The sequence below is a fragment of the Triturus cristatus genome, chromosome 5_1 (assembly GCF_964204655.1).
Source record: "Triturus cristatus chromosome 5_1, aTriCri1.1, whole genome shotgun sequence".
NCBI classification, from domain to species: Eukaryota; Metazoa; Chordata; class Amphibia; order Caudata; family Salamandridae; genus Triturus; species Triturus cristatus.
In genome coordinates this window covers 752,441,494-752,462,929 of record NC_140587.1, presented here as the reverse complement: position 1 = coordinate 752,462,929, position 21,436 = coordinate 752,441,494, and the positions used below count along the sequence as shown (strand labels likewise).

Sequence of the window (21,436 nt, the reverse complement as noted above, 5' to 3'; positions counted from 1 at the left end):
AGAGGTGCCGGTGACGTTTTCGCTTGGCTTTTCGAGCCGTCCCATTTGGACGGCCTCGCCTGCTTTGCGTTGGTCGCAAAAGGTTTCTTATCTTTATGGGGCCAAACACATGGCTCCATAAAGAGAAGAAACCTTTTGGCAGGCGAGGCCGTCCAAGTGGGACGGCAGAAAAAGCGAAACGAAAACGTCATGGGAGCGCTTGTTAGAATTTCCCCTTCACTTGCCTGCTCTAAAATGTTGCCACGTATGCATTTCATGTGTGCCGACTTTGGTGCTGGAAACCAGGTTTCGAGTCTCTGGGTTGCGTCCACATCCTGTGATTCTGGGCAAATCACTTCATCTCCCCGTGCCTGAATGTGTAATGTAAGTATGGTGCTCATGTACAGCACTCCAATACCTTCAGTCGCGTTTGCGCTATATAAATATATAACAAAACAAAAAAATATTGGCAGGGAGGGGTCAACTGCTCTGCGCTCTGACCCTGGGAGGGACACCTACCTTCCCTTGCTCTGCGCTTTTCCTGTGTGGGGTGGATGTCCCCGGTGGACTACAGACATTGTGGTTCCCGTCCGTCCGTCCCTCCCCCTCTGGCCTCTTCCCCATCGTGCCATGCTGAGTGCTGTGCGGTGCCCTCGGTTGCACGGGCACACAGCTTAGTGGAGGGGGGGCCGGATCAGCCCCCTGTGGCTCCGAGCACGTTTTCTGGACAAGCGAGTCCGGGGGGCGTGTGCTCCTCCTGCCTTGCTTGCTCGTTGGGCAGAGTGTCCAGTCACTGGCCCAGGTATCCCCGGGCTCAGGGATTGCGGGGGCCGGCGAGGCCCTCGGGTGCTGCCCAAGGGGCTAGTTCCGTTGGCGCTGCTGCCTCCGCTTGGATCGGGCACACAGGCCTGGGGCAACTGGGGCTCTTGCAGGGAGCGCTGCACTTCATCGCCCCCGCGACTTTCTGGTCTGGTGCCATGCTGAGTGTCGTGCGGTGCCTGGGAGGGGCGCTGGGCTATGGTTGACCCTCGAGGACCTGTAATACTATGGCACGGTTCACTGCCACTCAGGAAGGGACTTAACTGGTGTTCACCAGGTGTGAGGCTCCTTCTGTGTGCCTGGAGTGTGTGCTGAACCAAGCGCATTGAGTGGATTGTATTTTTGTAACGAGGAGCAAACCTGCTGACAGTATTGATCTTGGGGGCATGCTGTGGAATACAGGGTGACTGTGTGGTCTTGCGTCAATGGGTTGACTATTTTTTTTTTTTTTTTTTGAAAACCTTTATTGACAATTCAAGAAGAACAAGTATGGGCCTACAACCCCCCAGGGCCGGCCGCTAAGCAATCAGAGCAAGAACGACAAGTATAAACACAGGCAGCACTTCGGGGAGCAAAATCGTAGTGCTTATACTGTGGACAGTGTAAGTAGGGCACCAGGAGAAAGAGGTTTTCATTTTATGATGAAACAAGGCAGAAGGATCAGGTGACAAGCAATTTTAAAACAACGATCACGGATATGCAGAGTAATGAACGTTAGCGATTTACAGCAATCTATTCGGTCAATGGCGCAAACACAAGAACATCAGGATGGAGAAAAACATAGTCTGCAGCTGCGCCCGCAGTCCCCCGCCAGAACTCCCCAAGAACACCCCGGAAGTTGTGGACACATGGAACGGCAACAAGGCATAGCAAAAGGAGGTGTATCACGCTGATCCCAGAAAAAAAAAAAGGACAAAAAGAATCAGAGAAGAAAAAGGAGGCCATGGAAAAAAGATGAAGGAATACAGAGTCCCCTCCCCCAACCCCCCACCCTGCACCTCTGCAGATGAGTACGGCCCCCCCCCCCAGCAGTGTGCCTGTCGCCCTGGAACCAGACCCGAAATGTAGGAGAATAGGGAAAAAGAAGTAGGAAAGGACCCCCACCAGACGGGGGGGTTGAGAAAGCATTTATAATTTTTATTTTTTTGATACAGAGGCTAGAACGGATCAGTGTACAGAACAAACGATCATATGAGAAATGGGTAACAGCCAACAGGAGAGTCAACTAACAGTGAACACATCTAAAATGGCGGCACGAAACTATAATACCAGGATATAGATACGCAGCGAAGTGTGCCTCCCAGCCGCTACCCTCCTAACACCCGTCCCCCCCACTGACCCTAGAAAAAGACGTAAGAAAGGACGGAAAAAAGAAAAAGAAGGCCCATAGAAACAAAAAAACGTGCCGAAGAAGACCCCCCACCCTACACGCATGCCGAGGCTATGGCCTACCCCCCCCCTAGCTACGTGTCTGTCGCCCCATAGGAACCCGAAATGTAGAATTGAGGAAAGAAGAAAAGAAAAAGAACCATAAAATCACGGTTGAACCCAGGGAGAAAAAGAAGAGTGCACTACCCTACTACTCCCAGGAAAAGGAAAAGCGGGGAGGAGCCCACCCCACTGCCGAACTCCCGGACTCCCGCGCCGCCCATACATCCTGCGCCATGTACAGCACAGTATCAAAAGACCCACGTAAACCCGGTGGTCCCGAGTCAATACCACCCAGCACTTCAGCACTTCACAAGTCCTCCCCCCGGCAGAAGAAGGAAACAGGAGGCGAAATCACAGCGACATGTAGCAAAAAACAGGTCATTAAAAAACTCAGCCAATATTGCAAAACGTGTATCAGTCCAGATCCCCGTCCGCCGATCCAACCAAAGCGACAACGAGCATGCCATCACCCCTGTCCGGACCGGCAGACGTGGCTCAGGCCCGTCCATTGCTGCGAGTCACCTTCAGCCAGGACAAAGAGACAAGATGGCCGCTCTCGAGGAAAGGGGACAATGAAGCCGTATCGTACCGCAGGGTCCCAAACGCAGCAGTAACATGCCACAGAAGCTCCAGCGATAGGTGCATTCAGGGTAACATCTGGCAAGGGAAGTGAAAGGCTAGGTCTCAACAGGTAGTTCGTAGGCAGAGTCACAGCGTTCAAAGTGAAGGGTGTCCCTGCAACTGTATCCGTGTCGATGGATTGACGCGTTACATTGTAGCCAGGAGGACTCCGCGCCACCGTCCCTCCGCTCTGCAACATTGTTTCACCTCCAGGAGAAAACATGGGCGGCGGGGGATCCTCCAGCCGGGAACGTCCCGTTGCAAACAGTGCCTCATCGGTTCTCCGGGTCAGCGCCCGGCAAGTACTCTGCATTGCCACTTTTAACGCCACGAGGGCGGCCAATACATCCCCACAGGTCGGGTCTCTCTGTACCAAGCATCGGTCCGCCCTATCCCGCTGCTCCTCCGATGCGGCAATCAGCTCCGGGGCACATGGGCGCGCAGACACTGCGAGTCCAGGGTCAGCCAGCGTCTCAGCAAGAAGAGCAGTCGCCATTGTCATCTCCACTGCAGGCAATTAGTGGCGGGACAAAAGTGACAATGTATACCGGAGATCCGAGGATGTAGACACCGGAAAAGCTTCGTGCTCCACTCGGGAACTGCACAGGGCGAGAGCGCCCCACGGTTGCCGTGAGGACCGGCCGTTCGCCGCAGGAAGACACTTCAAAATGGAGTCCGCTCGCTTTTCTTCAGGGTGGCGGAGGAGAGCTAGTGTTAGGGGGCCCCAACGTCGTCCACACCACTGCCGGCGCGAGGGGGAGTCCGACCCGGACGTAAGGGTCCGACTCCAGTCGCACAGCCAGCGTTTTCACCCCCGCGACCACCCGCAGTATTCCAGCTCAGCACCCCGTCCACATCCCTCGGCGTCCAGCGGCGGCCATCTACGCAGGGACCAGGGGGAGCGCCGGAGGTCGAAGTAAACACCGAGTCTGCTACCAAACCCGCCGACAAAGGTGTCAGGAGAACGCCAGTCACTTCAGTGCCGGTAATCCGCGGCGGTAGAGCGGCGCAGGTCAGGAGGATTGATCAGGATTAACAAAGGAAGCCAGACGGTCCACGGAGCCGGGAGCTCAAGCGTCCGTCCCGTCGGCCATCTTGGCTCCTCCCCAATGGGTTGACTATTGACCTTTGGACATACTTGGTAGATCGGAGAACAGTAGTCCAATAACAGGCGTCCTTGGGGAGCAGGTTTGAGTCCGTCTCTGTGTTTTTTGCCTCGAGGTGCATGAGCAGGGAGACTGCCAACTTTGGTGCTGGAAACCTGGGTTCGAGCCTCGAGGTCGGGTCCACATCTTGTGATTCTGGGCAAATCACTTAATCTCCCCCTGCCTGAATATGTAATGTAAATACGGTGCTCATGTACAGCGCTCCAATACCTTCGGGTCGAGTTTTGCTATATAAAAGATGCGAAAAAAATAATATTGTTTTCCCATGCACTGCAGCCCTCGGATGTGAGTGAGGCGGCGGGGCATCTGTCTGGACGCGCTTCTAAGTCACCCGAGCCGCGCTCTGTAAACAACGGAATCACAAGCAAAAGTGGAAACAGCATCAGTGCTAGGGAGGGGCGCTGAGTGATGGTGGGAGGAGGAAGGGAACAGACAGAAGGGGGCGGGAAATGGCGGGAAAGTGCGATAAAGGGGCACGAAGACTCATGCCGAGAAATAGAGTGGCGAAGGAATGGGAGTGAGGAATGGGAAGAGAGGCACTGCCTCTCACGTTCACCATTCTTGCCTTTATCCCACCCACGCCTTGTCCCGCCTTCCCCATTTCCTCTATTCCTCCCCTCCCACGGCCCCTCTTCTCGGAGCTACCATTCCTAGATCTCCCTCCTTCCCTTCCTCGCGCCCTTCCTCCTCCCATTTTTCAGTCCGCCCAATCCTAATTTCCTTCTATTCCCCTCTCACCTGCCTCTTCGCTAAACCCCTTGCTTTGCTCCCCTGTAGAACGGAATCGTTTGGCAGGCGCTTGTTTTTGCCCATAGGAAGTCTGGTTTGCTGTGGGGTAGGGTGCAGAGAGGCTGTCCCCGCACAACCTGCTCCACAGTAGACATTTCTGCTGGCATGGCAGCCTTCATCGCTGCCAAGGAGATTGAGTGCCATTGGGTTGGCGAAGGGGAGGCAACGGGCGCAGGACTGGCCATGTTTGGTATTGTTTAGGACTGCAGCCATGTATATTGTGAGGCTCTGGAGTTCGTTGCACGGAGAGAGAGGAAACTCGGAATTCTCTCACAAGAGCCCCGCAGCCCTGTGGTGTCTAGAGAAGTTCCTTGCCAGCCAGAGATCTCGGGAGTGGAGTGTTATGTTGCAGTCACTTTCGCTGATTTATTACAGATATGATTCCAGGTTTACTATTTATTTTGTAAGCATTTCCATTTGTGATAAACCATAATTATTTTGCTTTTTCTAAACATTATGAAGCTTTAAGTAGTACATTTCTAAATTTGTTTCAGCAATAGAAGATACACTTGCATTTAGGTGCTTCAAGGGTTTTAGTGCAAACAAAAATCAAGAAAAAATCAAATGAGAAAAGGAGGAAAATTGAGTAAAGGGCAAAAAACAAATGGGATAGGAAAGAGTAGAACAAAAAAGAAAATATGAAAGAAACAAAGAAGGAGAAACATTGAAGAAATGAGAGTAGTTGAGAAAAAGAACGAGGCATGTACAGTAAGTGAATACAACAAGAAAACAAGACAGAGAAAGAATAACGTAGGAGAAACGATGAAGACATGGAAAGAAGATAAGGCTGAAAACAAGTAGAAAAAGAATGAAGATGGGAAAAAAACCGAAGGAAAAAAGCAGAGAAAGAAAGAGAGGGCAAAAAAGAAAGGAACTAGTGCTGGAGAGAAATCAGGATAGAGGAGAGGAAGGAAAAATAAATGGAGAAATGAGAAATACTGGAAGAATTCTGGGATTTACACGACCTCCCCCGGGCACTTACAGCCTATCCAGATGGTGAGTCTATATAGCATCATTACCAACACCCACCCCGGGCCTGAGGATGATGTTGGAAAGTGCAGCACTTACCATCAGCATCCCCAGGCTCACAATGGAAGTGCATTGGTGAAGGTCTCCGGTATATCTGTTCTTGACACAAAATTAGCTCAGGAGGCTGAGCATATGTTGCAGACGTGTGTAACTCCTCAGTTTCAACTTTATAATGTCAAGTCAGTCTTCCACTCCTCTTGACTTTTACAGTGAGCACCTTGAGCTTGATAATTAAAACATCCCTCTCAGCATGTGTGCGCCTCTACTCAGTGTGACAGTGTGGTGTGTCGGCTAGTCTGCCAGACCCAAAGCGTCAGTGTGCCTGTGACTCAGTGTGCCTGCGTGTGTGATCATGTGCTTCGGTACACCCGTGTGCCTCTATGTATTAGTGTGTCTGTCTCACGGGGTCTGTGTTTCTCAACGTGTGCATGCATGTAGGCCCGTTTGTAGTGCGGTTTCTATGTATGTCTGTAAGCAGGGGTCATTGTCATTTACAACGCCATTACTTCACGAAGGGAAAAAAAAAAAAGCAATAACATTTTCAATGCCAATAGCTCAAAACAATGTCATTGCGAGACCTATTGCATTGTAAATGCTTGTTATTTTAAGCAACTAACAACCATTGACTAAGCCAAAAGTCCTGGCTTGTTGTTGGTGTAATGATACTTGCTATATGATATATCTGGATGCAATGGCAGAAACAACATAATACCAGTCGGGCGGAACACTATGCTAAGCACATATTTTTAGCCTAGGGGTTTTAAGCCACGCCCTTAATTACATCAACGACCACTTTGAAGATACCCCCCCAGTTTTTTTTACCCCGCTTAAGGCCCTGGAAACAACATCAGGTCACCGTCACCTCACGTCCTGGCACTGTGCATCATGCATGACTTCTAAGTTTTCAGATTGCCTATGTGCAGGGGTATAGTGAACCCCTCCCCACGCTTTAGGAACTACAGCGAGGTGAAGTTCTTGATGGGCCTCTTCTGTCTGCAACTCTGCAGACAAAGGCTCAGCTCATAATGTGAAAAGATGGGTGAGTAAATAAGTGAAGGAATGTGTGAATGGCTGGATTGATTAGTGAAAGGATGAATGGATAAATGAAAGGGTGAATGGATAGATAATGAAAGAAAGGATAGATGAGTGAGTGAGTGGAAGGATGATGGGAGAAAAGGTAAATAGATGGATGGATGGGTGGAGGGGTAGATGGATAGGTAAAAGGGTGGATGGATGAGTGAAAGGGTAGATGATGGGCAAGTGGATTGGTGGATGGATGAGTGAAAGGATGGATGGATTGATGAATTGATAAGTGAAAGGGTGAATGGATGGATGAGTGAAAGGGTGGATGTAAGGATTGATGTGTGAGTGAAAGGGGGTTAGATGGACAAAAGGATGGATAGATGAGTGAAGGAGTGAACGGGTGGATGGATGAGAGAATGGATGGATGGATGATTAATAGGGTCAATGGATGGATGAGTAGATGGGTGGGTGGATAAGTGAAAGGGGATGGAGAGAGAGAAAGGGAAGATGAATGACTGAATGGGTGGAAGGATAAGTGACTGGATGAGTAAGTGAAAGGATGGCTGGTTGGGTGAAAGGGTAAATGGCTGGATGGATCAGTGAATAGATGGATGGATGAGTGTGCGGATGGATGGGGTGAAAGGGTGGTTGGATGGATGAGTGAAATGATGGATGGAAGGATACATGGTGGATAGGTTTGCAAATGGTTGAATAGGTTTGGATATAGATGGGCACACAGATGGAACGACAGAATGAATGGTGAAAGACTGAATGATAGATAAAAGAATGATTACACCTTGTAGCACCCATTATCTTAAGTAACATCTCCTATACATGGACTTTCACGTTTATATGAGTTATTGTCTCTATATGATGTGTGTGTGATGTAGCACTCCGACACCCTGCCCTACATACTTGGGATGAGTAGCACTATAAAAGAAATTAAATACACATGAAAGACGGTCTATGAGATGAGGGGCACCATTGGAGGGTGGTAGCAAGGCCAGATTGCCAGACCGGGCATTGGGTGTTTCCCTGGGAGGTTAGAAAGGGGGGGGGGGGGGGTGACTGGGTACTGGCACTGCAAAGTTCCTTGTATATCCAGTAGTTTTCAATCAACAATAAAATCGGCCCCACTTATATTCTGCTGGAGCGAGATGCGAGTTTTGAATCGGCTAAGGTAGCAAGCTGCGGGCATACTGGAAAACCGTTAAGTGCACGATTGTCTCAACCGAATATAAACTTCTTTTGACTTGTACTTAAGTGGTTGTCTATTTACTTGCTTTTATACTATTGTGCGACCTCCTCTGATGTGCCTGTAAAACTTACCTTTTGTCCCGAAGTTTTGTCCTGAATTTTGACCCTTTGTCCTTAATTTTTACACTCACCGTCCTGAATCTGCACCCATGCCAGTTGGTCACCCTACGTCACGTGCACCCCACAGGATTTCCCGGATCAGTTTCAAACCACTGTTTCCATTGATCTCTTTCTGCGTTTGCTGTTTCACTTTTATGTTTCATAAAAGATGGATACCAGATCTTACTGTTTTTCTCAATATATATTCTACCGGCCAGAAATGTAAAATACAGACCAGGCCAATAAAAAAAAATAAAGAAACTGGTACAACCTTGCTATGCCTGCGTTACTGAATTAAGATTTTTTTCTAGGTGTCACACGAGACCGAGACATGTAGCACGCTATTGCATAGAAAAGCCAAACACAAGCAGTTCTACTACCCAGGCGCGCAACACCCATTGGACTCAAAGGGCTTCAGCACCCCCCCCCGTGTGTGGCAGCCCGGGATGAGACACCTTCCCGGGCAAAAAAGCAGCCGCACCCGAGCATTTCACAGGTCTTTAAAAGACCATTTGCATCTTAATGAGGCCTTGCTGTTGTTTCACCCCTTCTAAGAGCCCCTGCAGCTCCACTATGCCTATTGCTTAAACTTCATCCCCCCCCGAAATTTTTGCTCAGCCCCCCCCCCCCGAAATTTGGCTCTAGTTGCGCCTCTGCTACTACCTCATACCGACCTTTAGCGAAACCCACGTTGCATCTGTTGAACTCCCTCACCAGAACGCATATAACTAACTGCAACGATGTTTGCCATACCCCCTTCTTGAGTCCAGGTGCTTAAACCTGGTTTGTCGAGAGCCACGCATATACGCTTTGCCAGTCTAAATTCGGATCGGCGTTTTCATAAACTGAACTATTCCACGCCACGCCCCTTTTCGATTTGATTGGCCACGTTCGCACGCTTCTCCGCTTGGGCGGCTATCAGTAGCTTGCGTACAGCGGGCAGTAGTACCGCAAACCGTTAACAGCAGCGAGGATGTCTTCACGTTATGACAGAGCAATCACTGTCTTCTCTCCAGATGGACACCTGTTCCAGGTGGAATATGCTCAGGAAGCCGTTAAAAAGGGCTCCACCGCCGTGAGTGTTTTCGACTTTTCCTGCATTACGGCTTCCGTTGCAGGCGCGCAATCTGCGTCGGCAGATTAGGAAGCCGTTGTAAAACCGATCTAGCGAAAAATGCGTATATATTTAGATACATTTCTACTTGTTTTATTTTAAATTGTTCTCTTTACACCTTTTGGTGCAATGACGACTACATTTCTGTTTCAGCGCTAGCGCTGATTTCGTGGTCAAAGCGCCCACAGTGCAGTTTTGAAAAGGAACTAGTTAGGGCGGTCAACTTTCTATTATCGCTTTTGAGGACTCTGCGCTCGTGCGTAGTTGTCAGAAAATGGTAATTCGGAAAAGGAGCAACTATTATTTTCGTAGTTCATTTTGGGGGTTTCAGTGTAAATTTCCCCAAATAAACCAGGCCATGTTAAAAGATAGATATGTGGGAGTTTGAGCATATTGAATGTGATTATTATTGCGGTTAGACTGAAAAGTCAATCACTTCGTGATACAAAGTTGGTACAGACATTTGTCTTTGCAATATTAATCGTATAAGAGCAACCCCCCAAGTGGATCTTGCCTGTGACGTCATATAGTATAATCAAAATCCAAGATGCCTACAAATTAAAAAAAAATAATAAAAACGTTTCTGATTTGCATCATATTTGGCACAAAAGTTCATATGTACACATCAGTGCATGTCGTGATCAAGACTGACGCTCTAAATATAAAACCAAAATGGCCACCAATAAGGATTTACACAAAAAACAAACTTCCCTTTATCTTTTGTTATAGGTGGAAAAGATCGGTATCTTCAAACCCAATTGTCTATACAGCTAAGACTGGATAAACATACGTTATCTTATAAACACACTTTTACATGGTCTGATCTTGCCAGGTTACCAAATTTACATAGCAATTTATATACAGTGCCCCATAGTTGAAAACAAAACGAGTTCAAAGGAATGTTCTATTTGCCTATTTTATTTGTCAGCAAATTATTTGATCAAAATAGTTAACACAATCCATTAAAAATAATCATCAATTTTATTTAAAACATACATTATACATAATAAAATTAAGAAAAAACTGTTGACGCAGCGTTTCAGTGTTCAAAATGATCGTCACCTTCTTCAGGGCAATGATTTAAAAATAATCTAAATAAAATATAAACACTGTTAGCAACTGACCTATAGTTACATTCCTTTGCTTGCTCAACTATGAGATATCTTTTTAACCATTACTATATTTCAGAAAGTCTCCCCATTGCTTTGGATACATTCTGATTGTACTTCTATCGTCACAATCTTTATAGTTCAGAAAAATCTTTTTACTAGTCAGCAATTCATTTACTCAGCTAAACATGCATTTCTTTTTCAAGACAATAATGTTTTGATTGTACACGTATATCATCAGCAAAGCGTTGTTTGTATTACATATCCATTTGTTTTGTTTTATTTGGTAACCTGGAGAAAAGCCCCTGAACCCAATTCTTTGGGTAGTTATTTTTAAAGTTAAACAATCTATTCACTTTCTGATACAATGGTAATTGCTCAAATCAATTGTCAGTGAATCCCATCACATACCTGAATTAGTACTATTGTAGGCCTTTATCAATTGGCTCAATTGTTGAATAAATCCTTCAGTACACTCAATTTAAAAATACAGTTCAGTACTGAAAGGAAGAAAAACAATTCTTAAATCTTTCTTGAATCTCCTTTTCAATTCAATATCTTTATTTCGACCTTAGGATGTCATAAAAGAAAACACAATGAAATATAAAACAGATCATAATACAATACAATCTAATTATATAAAGAGTAAAGGAAATGCATCTTTAGCTAAAATAATTATCCAGAACAGTCGAAACCTCTTCATTGCCTATAAGATACATCATCAAGGAGTCTCATTTAACAGTGAAGAAAAGTCATGTACAGTGGACAAAATCTCATCTTTCCACGTAAATTCTTCGAATATTCCACATAGCAGCTAAATATTTGCTAACAGCAAAAACAGTTAATGGGGATAGGTCAGATTTTAATAATCGATATGCAGACAGATAATGCCTAAACCCCCAGTTTCTGCAAATGGGAATAATCCACTTTTTCCTAGGTTTCGAATAAGAAGGGCAAAAAAACATAACGTGAATGTCATTCTCCAACTCCACAGTACAGGCTGGACAATTTTTAGAAGTAGGTGGGTGCCATCTACTAGTAAGAGCTCTTATTGGTAGAGAATTATGTCTCCATTGGAGAAATAATTTCCTAAGGCCAATGGGGTTGATGTCATCCAAAACAGACTCCATTTTATAATAATCTTTGATTGCTAAGAATGAACTGGACATTGTCCCCATTTTATCACTCAAAAGGGAAGCAGACAGGTTGCAATCATGGTACAATCTGATCAAATCTTTTCTAGAAATTTTTCTACAGCCCTCCTCCGGGTTTGTCCACATAGCCGAACAACCCAGCCTCTCAAATTCATCCTTAATACATTTTAGCCATGGAATTTTCCGTACAACAGAATATTGAAAAAGTTCCATAAGTTCCTGTCTATATGTGGAGAGTTCAGGAGTTACCCAAAGTTGCCTCCAAAAAGCTAAGGGCTTTAAACCTAATTCCTCCTTAACAGATCTTAAACTCAAGTCAAGCCTAAGAGGAAGAAGGGGTGAACTAATAGCCAAGTTCCTAAGAAACTTATTTTCCGTGGCAATGACTTCGGGGGCACAGTTGTGTCCCCAGAGTTCACCGCCATATATTATTGCCCCACGAGCCTGCATTTTGTAAATTTCGAGCGGCGCTCCTACGGGTTTTAGCATGGATTTATTCCATAGTTTAATAATAGCCCCCGCCTTTTGGGTTAATTTTAAGTTCGATTTGGTCTGGTGGTTGGCCCAGGTCAGATTTTCATTTAGGGTCAATCCCAAATACTCAAATGTGTGTACTCTCTCCAGGGCAAAACCATGTATAACGGGATTTGGGCGAGTTGTCTTTGGAGGATTAAAAATCATAAATTTCGTTTTGGCCGTGTTTATTTCTAGCCCCCGGTCATAACAAAAAGAGACAAAGCCATCCAATACTCGCTGGACGCCCATTGGCGTCTTAGCGAGTAACAGGGTGTCATTAGCAAACATAATAGCTGATATCCCAGTGCCACCCAATCTTGGAGCATCTCTATTGGGTACCGCATTCAAGTGGGAGATGAGGCCGTTTACATAGAGGCAAAACAGGGTTGGAGCCAGGACACAACCCTGCCTGACCCCCCTGTCCACGGAAAAACTAGATGTCAAATTGCCTTCACTCCCACATCTGACCCTTGTGAAATTATGAGCGTGGAGACGTATTATAATATGCAAAAGGGGGGCAGGTATTCCTAACTCCCGAAGCACAGTCCAAAGTTTTCTGCGCGGGACCAGGTCGAAGGCCGCGCGCAGGTCTACAAAGACAGTGTATAGGGAGCCGCCCTCAACCTTGACTGTCTTCCAAAAGAGCATGCTCAGTCTAAAAATCTGGTCAGTGGTTGATACGTTCTTTCTGAACCCTGCCTGGTACTGACTCAAAATCTCAAATTCCTCCATCCAATCCAAGAGTCGGTTAAGAATCAGCCTCGCAAAAAGTTTCTGGGCAACGTCTATTAGGCTGATTGGTCTGTAGTTGGCTGGGAGCAGAGGAGACCCCTTTTTAAAGATAGGGACTACCTCTGCTCCCAGCCAAGTAGCAGGGACCACCATTCCCCCTGCAATTGCATTAAATATTGCTAAGAGATAAGGTGCCCAGACTCTAGGCTCGTGTTTGTAAAGATCGCCGGGGACCCTGTCCAGCCCTGGTGCTTTACCCGCAGGAAGCATGGATATAACTGCTTGGACCTCGCCCAGAGTAAAACTAACAGCCGGTGAGCCGGGAGAATCACTCAATAAAGGTTCATTCAATGGGACGTCCGTAGAGGGATAATCCCCCTTATACAGGGTACTAAAGTGATCTTCCCATACTTCTGCAGCAATATTCGGATTTACTGCTGGATCAGATTCAACTGAGCCACTTGTCACAATTTTCCAGAAACTCCGTGCATCCCTACCCGCTAAGGCAGATGTCAGATGTTTTCATTGCCCCACTCAAGCTTGGCATGGTGGATTAGCTGTCGATATGTTCGTCTCCTGTGTTGGATAACATCCCTGTTTGCATTAGCTTTTAATGCCTCCAACAATTCGCTCTTCGCCAATCTACATGCCCTGTTATACCATGGCTGCTTTCTGCGTGCCCTGTTCCCACGATGGGCCGGGGGATTTAAGATATCTATGAGGCTGGCGAATAATGCTTTATTAAGATCACTCAGCTTTTCGTGGAAATCTGGCAGAGATTGCTGATCAACAAGAGTGGCCACTTCAACCAGGACTGGGATAGCCCTGGCATATACTTGAGATAATTCCTCTGGGTTTCTAACCAATTTGTCCCATCTCACCCTACGTCTATTGTTGGACAAAATGGCCCTATTAGAAGCAACAGGTTGGAATGGCAATGGGTGTTCACCGTTGCACAAGCCTGGCAAGGAGAAATCCAATATCAAGGGATTATGATCACTCTCTCCCCTAGGTAACACCTTGAAGTCCAGTACCCTATTCCACTCCTTTCACTGAACAAAGATATAGTCTAATCGAGCCTCTCTCCCTGGCTTATTAAAAGTAGGCCTAGGTGGGTTGTCAGATATTCTACCATTACACGCCCTGATCGAATGGGTCATTGTCAGGGATGTAATTTGAAGTGCCAAGAGAGCCCACGACCTTACCATAGGACCAGGCCCATTTGGAATTTTCCATAAGTCGTCCTCCTCCTGGTTTACAGCATCCAGCAGCCCCTCAAGAGGTTCAAAATGTGAATTAAAATCTCCTCCGACCACAAACATAGTACCCTCAGGAATTTTAGTTAAAATAGTGGAAAGCTCAGCAATCGTCCCTGATTCTGCAGAAAGACTCACAGGTCTAGAGTAGACATTGATCACAGCTAGTCTAGAACCAAACCTCCAATCCAGTAGGACACATTGGACATCATCAGATCCTGTATCAAGGACACTGGCACTGCAACCCAAATGGGTGGCAACCCAGATTGTTAGACCCCCTGACGGTCAGCCCCTTCCTCCCCACCTTGCCGGGACTGAGAATGAAGCAAACCCCAAACGAAGTTGCTCTTCCCTTGCCCAGGTTTCCTGGAAGCAACATATATCATGTAGGTCTATAAATGAGCCCCATACAGGACAAATACGTTTATTAGAAAGGCCAGCTACATTCCAGGAAAGAATTTTGAGTAGAGCTGGGACATTGGGAGTAGCATTTGATTTAATGCAGAGATCCTCATGACTTAGATTCGCCAATCTTATAGAGTTGCCAGTCTCAGGGGTGATAAGGAGGGACTGTAGCTGTGGGAGATACAGAGACCCATCAGCATCCCCGCAGTTAGCATCCTCCCAAAACAGTCAATCGACCTCCTCGAGGCAGCTGAACCTATTGGTACAGGAGTAGTCGCTTAAAGTGGGCGCATCGAAACAGGTGCGTCTATACCTTCTGCCTTGAGGGCTAGGGCCCACCTTGGTCCATTCTTCGTCTATCCCTAAGTGGGTATGAGTAATTCGGGGGGGGTAGAAAAAAGACAATGGGAGGGGTTGAATAGAAGTACCTCCCGTATTACCCACCCAATTACAGATATATGAGACAATATGTGGATTTCTGAAGTTCACCAAAATGCAATCACCCTTAATTTTCTTTGTAGTGTTTCCCAGCCAGGTGACCCTCCTGACCATCAAAACATCACCTCTCATATTTGGGGGCAGAGGCCTATTTATGTTCAGCCAGCTGGTCACTTTGTTTTTTAGAGAGTCACCACTTTCTATGACAGAGTTAGTAAGCTCTGGCACACCGCCCAAAATTATTACATAGGGTGCTGCCTCGGGGGGAAGATTCACTACATTTTTCCAGCTTAGACTGACCGCCTTTGGGGTGGTACGGCCGTCAGTCACACATTGGAGGACTTCCCTAGTTTGGTCAAATTTAATTTGGCCAACAAATTAGGATTCCTTACAGGGAGGGGTAATTGGTCCTGGGGGCACGGGGAAGTAACCGTAGTGGGAGGTGGCATATCAGACAAAGGTAATGAAATTCGCGCTGGGGTAGGTTGGGTTGCTAATGTAGGTATTGTGATACCAGCCGAAGTAACAGAAGTAGGCAGCTGGGGATCAGCCATGTTCTTTGAAGCCACACTTCTGATCATACCATTAGTTGTTACACAATTCACAATTACCCCTGTAGCAGATTCTAGTTCTTTCAATCTAGCATCGATGGTATCAAATCTCGCCATCAGGGGGGTGAAGAATCCTTTCATAACATTTATAAGAGCATTTAGTACACAATCCTCACCCCCTACAGGCCCCGTTCTGTGGAAATGTGGATTTTCCTGATCAGTTATGTCCCCTATCTTGGACCCCAACGGTTCTATATGCATGTTACAAGTACATGTATGTTCCCTCCAGTTCCAGTTTCTAAGACGCAAACATATGTGTGTCTACCGTCGACATGTTCTCTGTCAGATCCGCCATCAATGGGCTGGATATTCGATTCCTAAGTATGAAAGGCCACCGACTTTATATGGCTAAGTTACTTCATTTTTACAGTTCAGGCAAGTAGGCCCGATTCTGTCCTCAAAGCCTTTCCCTGCTTTCTGTCTCTGACAGCTTCAGCTTGAGCTCGCATCTGTATCCATGAACTTTGTCCTACTCCCTGTGCAGCTAACGGTGCCTGCCTCGGCCAGTTTTCGCCTGTCTGCCAAGAAGTTGTATTTCACCTTCGAATTATCTATTTTGCTTTCCAGCCGATGCATTCCTGTCCAGTGATTTAGGTAAACATTTCCTTTAGCTCACAAGCAAAGGACTCAGCCTTTCCGTCCTCCTGCAAGTGATTCATAGCCCTGTTGCCATGGAAAGTTTTCTATCCCTCGCATCTCATATAGACACTTAGACGCTTGTACACGTACACAGTCAGTATAGAATAGATTCTGTCCGAGAGTCTCTTCCTTGTGGATAACATAGTTCTTTAAACATAGGATGTTAGATATGATTTGGGATTAGGTTGACTTGACCCCAGACTTCTCGTCTCCACATGTAGAGCTAAATGTCAAGTCCCCTTCACCCCCTAGTTGCACGTCAATTACACGTCATGCTGCCGCGCGCGCATCTATGCCAAGTATTATCTTATAGATCCACCTATGTCTGATAATTCTAACCAATCATGTTTCTTTTATTCCTTATTACGCCTAGTTTCGATTATGTCACTGTTTTGTCACTTTTCTTATCAAATGTTACGCCTTCTACATTCGTTTCATTGTAATGCACTTATTATAAAAATACATGTCTGTTAATAAATTATTGTACTTCACTTCCTGAACCCTCGTGGTGACGGAACCTGAGGGCCGCGACTCGAGTCGGCCATTTTGAATGGAATAAAGCCCATTAGAAAACCTCTTATACCACGGATTCTGCCTCTTGTTATTTTGAGCTATTTACTTTATTTTAAAATTCCGTATGAAATTCAGTCCGGTAATATTTATTTTTATTTACCACATAATGGCGCCCGAACAGGGACACTTTCTCATCTCACGCGCCGGCGGTGCGTTGCAGGCCCGGTCTCCTGCCACAGCTGGACGGACCATAAACGCGTACCAGCAGGATTTCCTGTAAGCTCCCTCCGGTCAAGCGGGGGCGACTGAGGCTGCGATCAACCCAGACGAGGCGGTGAGAAGTGCGAAGTATCCCGACCAGAGCCTAGCTGAGAGAGCAAGATCCGAGGTATACAGAGGCCCACCAGGTTTTCCGAAATCCCGACGTCCAGAGGGTCCGATGTCCGCAGTTATCGAGTCCTGTCCATTCTCTGAGGCCTTCCGTTTCAAGGAGCTACTCGGTGAGTACCATCGCCGGGGAGGCGTGTTGACGCGCACATAGGTTGTGCCGGTCAAGACGGATTTGGGTACACAAATCCGGTCTGCACTGTTTAGCAGTGTATATGTACTGTTTAGCAGTATATCAAGTATTCCGAAGTATTCAGTTATTGTCAAGAATTCAGCGTGGTGATTAGTTAGGCAGACTGTCATCATTGTCGATCATTGTTATAATGTTTAATGTTTAATGTTTAAAGTATTCAGAAAATGTCTTGCATATTGTGGTATGAATGACTGTTCATTGTTCACTGTTCATTATTGTGTTTCTCGTATTAAGCAAGTTCAAGAGTAAGTATCAGATCAGTTGTCAATATGCCGCTCTTCTCGAAGTTAAGACAGATTACTACAAGAAAAGGGGTGCTTGAAGAAGCAGTTCCTATTCCTCCTAGAGACACTCCAGGACATTTCATGTACCATAAACATGGCTTAGATGCCATATTGTTTCTTGATCTATGGGTAGATTATACCAAAGGATTACCGGAAAGTCAAAGGTGGCCCATAGCGGGAACCTGGGATGTAGAGTGCATCATGAAAGTGGAGGAAGAGTTATGGAAAAGAAAGGTCAGACAGTCACAGAAAGACGCTGTTGAGTTATGGCGTAAAGAATCTCATAGACGAACAGAAAAAGCACGTAGACAAGAAGAGAGGAGTAAAGAAAGTTCAAATAAAGTTCAAGAAAATCTATTAATTGAGGAAGGTATCCGAGTGAAATCAGAACAAGTGAATAGACAAAGAAATGCTCTTATGAATGGTATGTATCCCCTACTAGCCGAAGGATTACCTAAGGCTGCTCCAGAGATACCAAAAGACTTGCCACCCCCATTATTTCCAATTAAGGTACATCCAAAGGGGCATCCCAGAACCGCAGAAGATGTTTTTCTTTCCTCATATCTAGACGATGCAGCTCCCGAGTATGCTAACGCCACACCACATAGACCGTCTGGCGGAGGGGTTCAACGTCAGGATCAGGTATCTGTCCCCGTGCAACAGCAAGTCCCGATACAAGCTTCGGCAAGCACATCTGTTTCCGCATCTGTCTCCGCAGTCGACTCTACAGGGGTATCAACACCCATAGTTGCTGTGTCACGTTCAACGAATCCATTCACACCCGACGCCCCAGATGGGGCCACGGGAGGTGCTAGCAGTACTTTTACACCACCTAGAATAAATAAACTTGTTTTTCAAGAGTCAGCGCATTCACGTACACCAAAATTCGTAAATGAACGTACGCTTAAGGAACTCCTTGTAAATTGTAGATATGACCCCGTGGTCGGTAAAGAGGACGAAATGGTCCTGGCATCATTACGTATCAGGCGAGCCGCAGAGTATTTAGCAAGGTTACCAGGGATGACTACGCATCTAGATAACATATATCATTTTGTTCAAACAGGACGAGATTCAGGATGTATTAACAGAGCTATGGAATTCCAGAAAGTAGAGATACAAGGGGAACTGTTACGTTTCCTCATAAACTGTGTAATCAGAAATCAAGATCGTCCGGGGGTAGACCCGAATGCAATGCTTATTCTTACAAGATGGAGTCAGAATATATCAGAAGGGAGACACGATAAGCAAAATTGTATAATAGCCATGTGCCGAAAAATCCGTAAAGAAATAGAGCGTATTCATGAAGAAAGATTGGGAACAGACGAGTTTGAGCAAGATGAAGTGTCCGAATCAGGGAATTCCGCAAGACAATCAGAGACCATAGCCTATGTAGGCAGAGGAAGATCTTGTGAAAATACTAGATGTTTTTCTGATCCCATACACTCTGTATGTCCAAATAATAGCAGAACGTATCCGACGCCTGTAATAAATCTGAAATCTCCTGAACATTTGTTTCAAGCCGCAGATAAAATACTACGAGAACGAAAAGGTTATCACCTCCTCGATTCCATGGATGAGCAAGAATTAGCCAGATCAGCCGTTCACTGGATTGACAGTCCTGAAAAATACGGTGATGAGACCGTAGCACACACGTTTTTTAACCTCAGTACAGATGAACAACGTTTAGCTGGAATATATATGATTCAGCAACTCCTCATATTATATAAGAGCCAACATGCTGACCCTGGTCCTTTACCTGATATATTAACGGAACTACTCACGAACAGATGGAGAGGTTCTAGTAACAAGCTAATTAAAGAGATATTAGTGTCACGTAAGCAGTATGTCCTTTTTGTAAGTCCGGATTCTCTCTCGCTGCCCCACAGAGAAAGAGTGCCGTACTATATGGATAGACAAAATCCCCTACGAGAAGTGCACCCAATAAAAGGCGAAGACAATGAGTTTCACCGTGTATTTGTTTACACACCCATATCAAAAATGGAATTATTAGAAATGAAAAAAGTCGTACCTAGTCATGACAAAGACCCAGCGGGTTTCCACCGAGAAATTAAAGACATGTTACTGATGGGAGAGTACACCTTTCCTGATATTATGACGATATTAAAGGTGCTTTTGCCTGCTGGCATATATGAAAAACTGAAAGAAAAAGAGTGGGAAGTGGGAGACCAAAAGATAGACTGGACAGCATTAGCAGAGGAAGAAAGGGGCCGAGCTGCAGGTTCAGGGCTCGGGGATAAAGTTAAACTATTACCAGGTTTACTAGTACAGGTACTGCCACGTTTATTAACTACAAAAAAGGAAGATTGGGGTGCAATCACAGCCTGTAAACAAAAGCAAGATGAAGACACAAGCGATTATTATGCTCGATTTGAAAAATGTTTTGGTATAAATAGTGGTATAAAAGCAAGTAGTGACTCATATCCACATCTATTTGTGACAAAATTAGTGGAAAATGCATTACCTCCAGTAAAGAATAGAATATTGAAATTCGAGAGTACCTGGCAAAGTAACACTCCGTCGCAAATGCTACAAATGTTACAGTATCATCACAATAGAATTAGGGATGAACAAGAACACGAGCATAGACGCATGAAGGATACAAAAATGAAAATGCTAGTTTCTCAGACAGTACCAGCAGATGGTCACAAAAAGGGTGTGACACATTCTGGTGATTCTGCAGTTCCTGTAAAAGGAACCTGCAATTACTGTAAACAACTAGGCCATTATGTACATGATTGTCAAGTCCTGAAACGAAATATAGCTACAGGTATTGCAAAAGAGAGACCACGATTAGTTAGACAAGATCAGAATGAACAAGGAGCTATGCAGCATGGACAGTCCATGCCAGTTCAGCAACAGTCCATGCCAGCCTCACAGCAACCCATACAGTTTGTGCCAGCTGCACCACCGTTGCCTGCTACTGCCACACAAACCACAACACGACAAATGTATCAGACTGCACAGTATGAATACCCTGAGTATCAGCGTTACGCATGAACCAGCCTAGAGAGGGAAGTTGACTTCCCGCTTATCGAGATTCCGGTAGATCAAGAAGGACCTTATGTACATAGTGAATTATTAGGTCAAGATAGAAAATTCTTACTCGATACAGGGGCAAGTCGAACAACCATAAAACGTAGTGAAGTTCCAGGGGCACCCCTCTCAGGCTCTCAAAATGTTTCCCTTGGTTTTTCAGGAAAACCTATTGTTAATGAAGTATCACAGCCTCTACCACTTACGATAGGACCTTTGACACGAACTACAGATTTATTGCTTACTAAATCATGCCCAGAAAATCTGTTAGGAATTAAGACTCTGAAAGCACTAGGAGCCATAATATGTTGTTCTCCGGAAGGAGTAAGGTTGTTTTTGCGTGATTTTAAAGGTCACTATGTGTCCAGAGACATGGATCCCCGACTACAGACTTTACCAGTACATCTATGGGCACAAGGCCCTACGGATGTTGGCTGCATGAACATTACACCCTATCGAGTTACATTGAAAGCAGGAGTGGTACTACCACGAATGCGACAATACAAGTTACCGCATGATGCTGTAGTGGCTTTGTTGAAAATCATTGATGAGCTAATTGCCCAGGGAGTAGTTGTAGAAACAGACTCCAATGTATGTAATTCACCGATAATTCCGATTCTTAAACGAACTGATCCTACTGCTCCACCAGTGTACCGATTGGTTATTGATTTGCGTGAACTAAACAAGTGTATTGTACCACAATTCCCTGTGGTCCCTGATATATCATCATTGTTGACAGCAATTGATTCCGAAGCAACATTTTTTACTGTAATTGATCTCAAGAATGCCTTTTTCAGCGTCCCAATAGATCCGGAAAG

The 21,436-nt window shown here is 45.7% G+C and overlaps 2 protein-coding genes across 2 annotated transcripts in view; one reads left to right on the top strand and one right to left on the bottom strand.

Annotated features, from left to right (window-relative positions):
- Positions 1–8,932, bottom strand: part of SS18 (SS18 subunit of BAF chromatin remodeling complex) — a 363,861-nt gene extending 354,929 nt beyond the window's left edge. The window contains exon 1 of the mRNA XM_085605729.1: positions 8,888–8,932. The gene's annotated coding sequence lies outside the window, so the exon portion shown is untranslated. The remainder of the gene's footprint in view (positions 1–8,887) is intronic.
- A 174-nt stretch (positions 8,933–9,106) lies between these two features.
- PSMA8 (proteasome 20S subunit alpha 8) overlaps positions 9,107–21,436 on the top strand; it is a 491,044-nt gene continuing 478,714 nt past the window's right edge. The window contains exon 1 of the mRNA XM_085605732.1: positions 9,107–9,288. Coding sequence (XP_085461858.1) covers positions 9,187–9,288 — 102 coding nt within the window. The 5' untranslated portion in view covers positions 9,107–9,186. The remainder of the gene's footprint in view (positions 9,289–21,436) is intronic.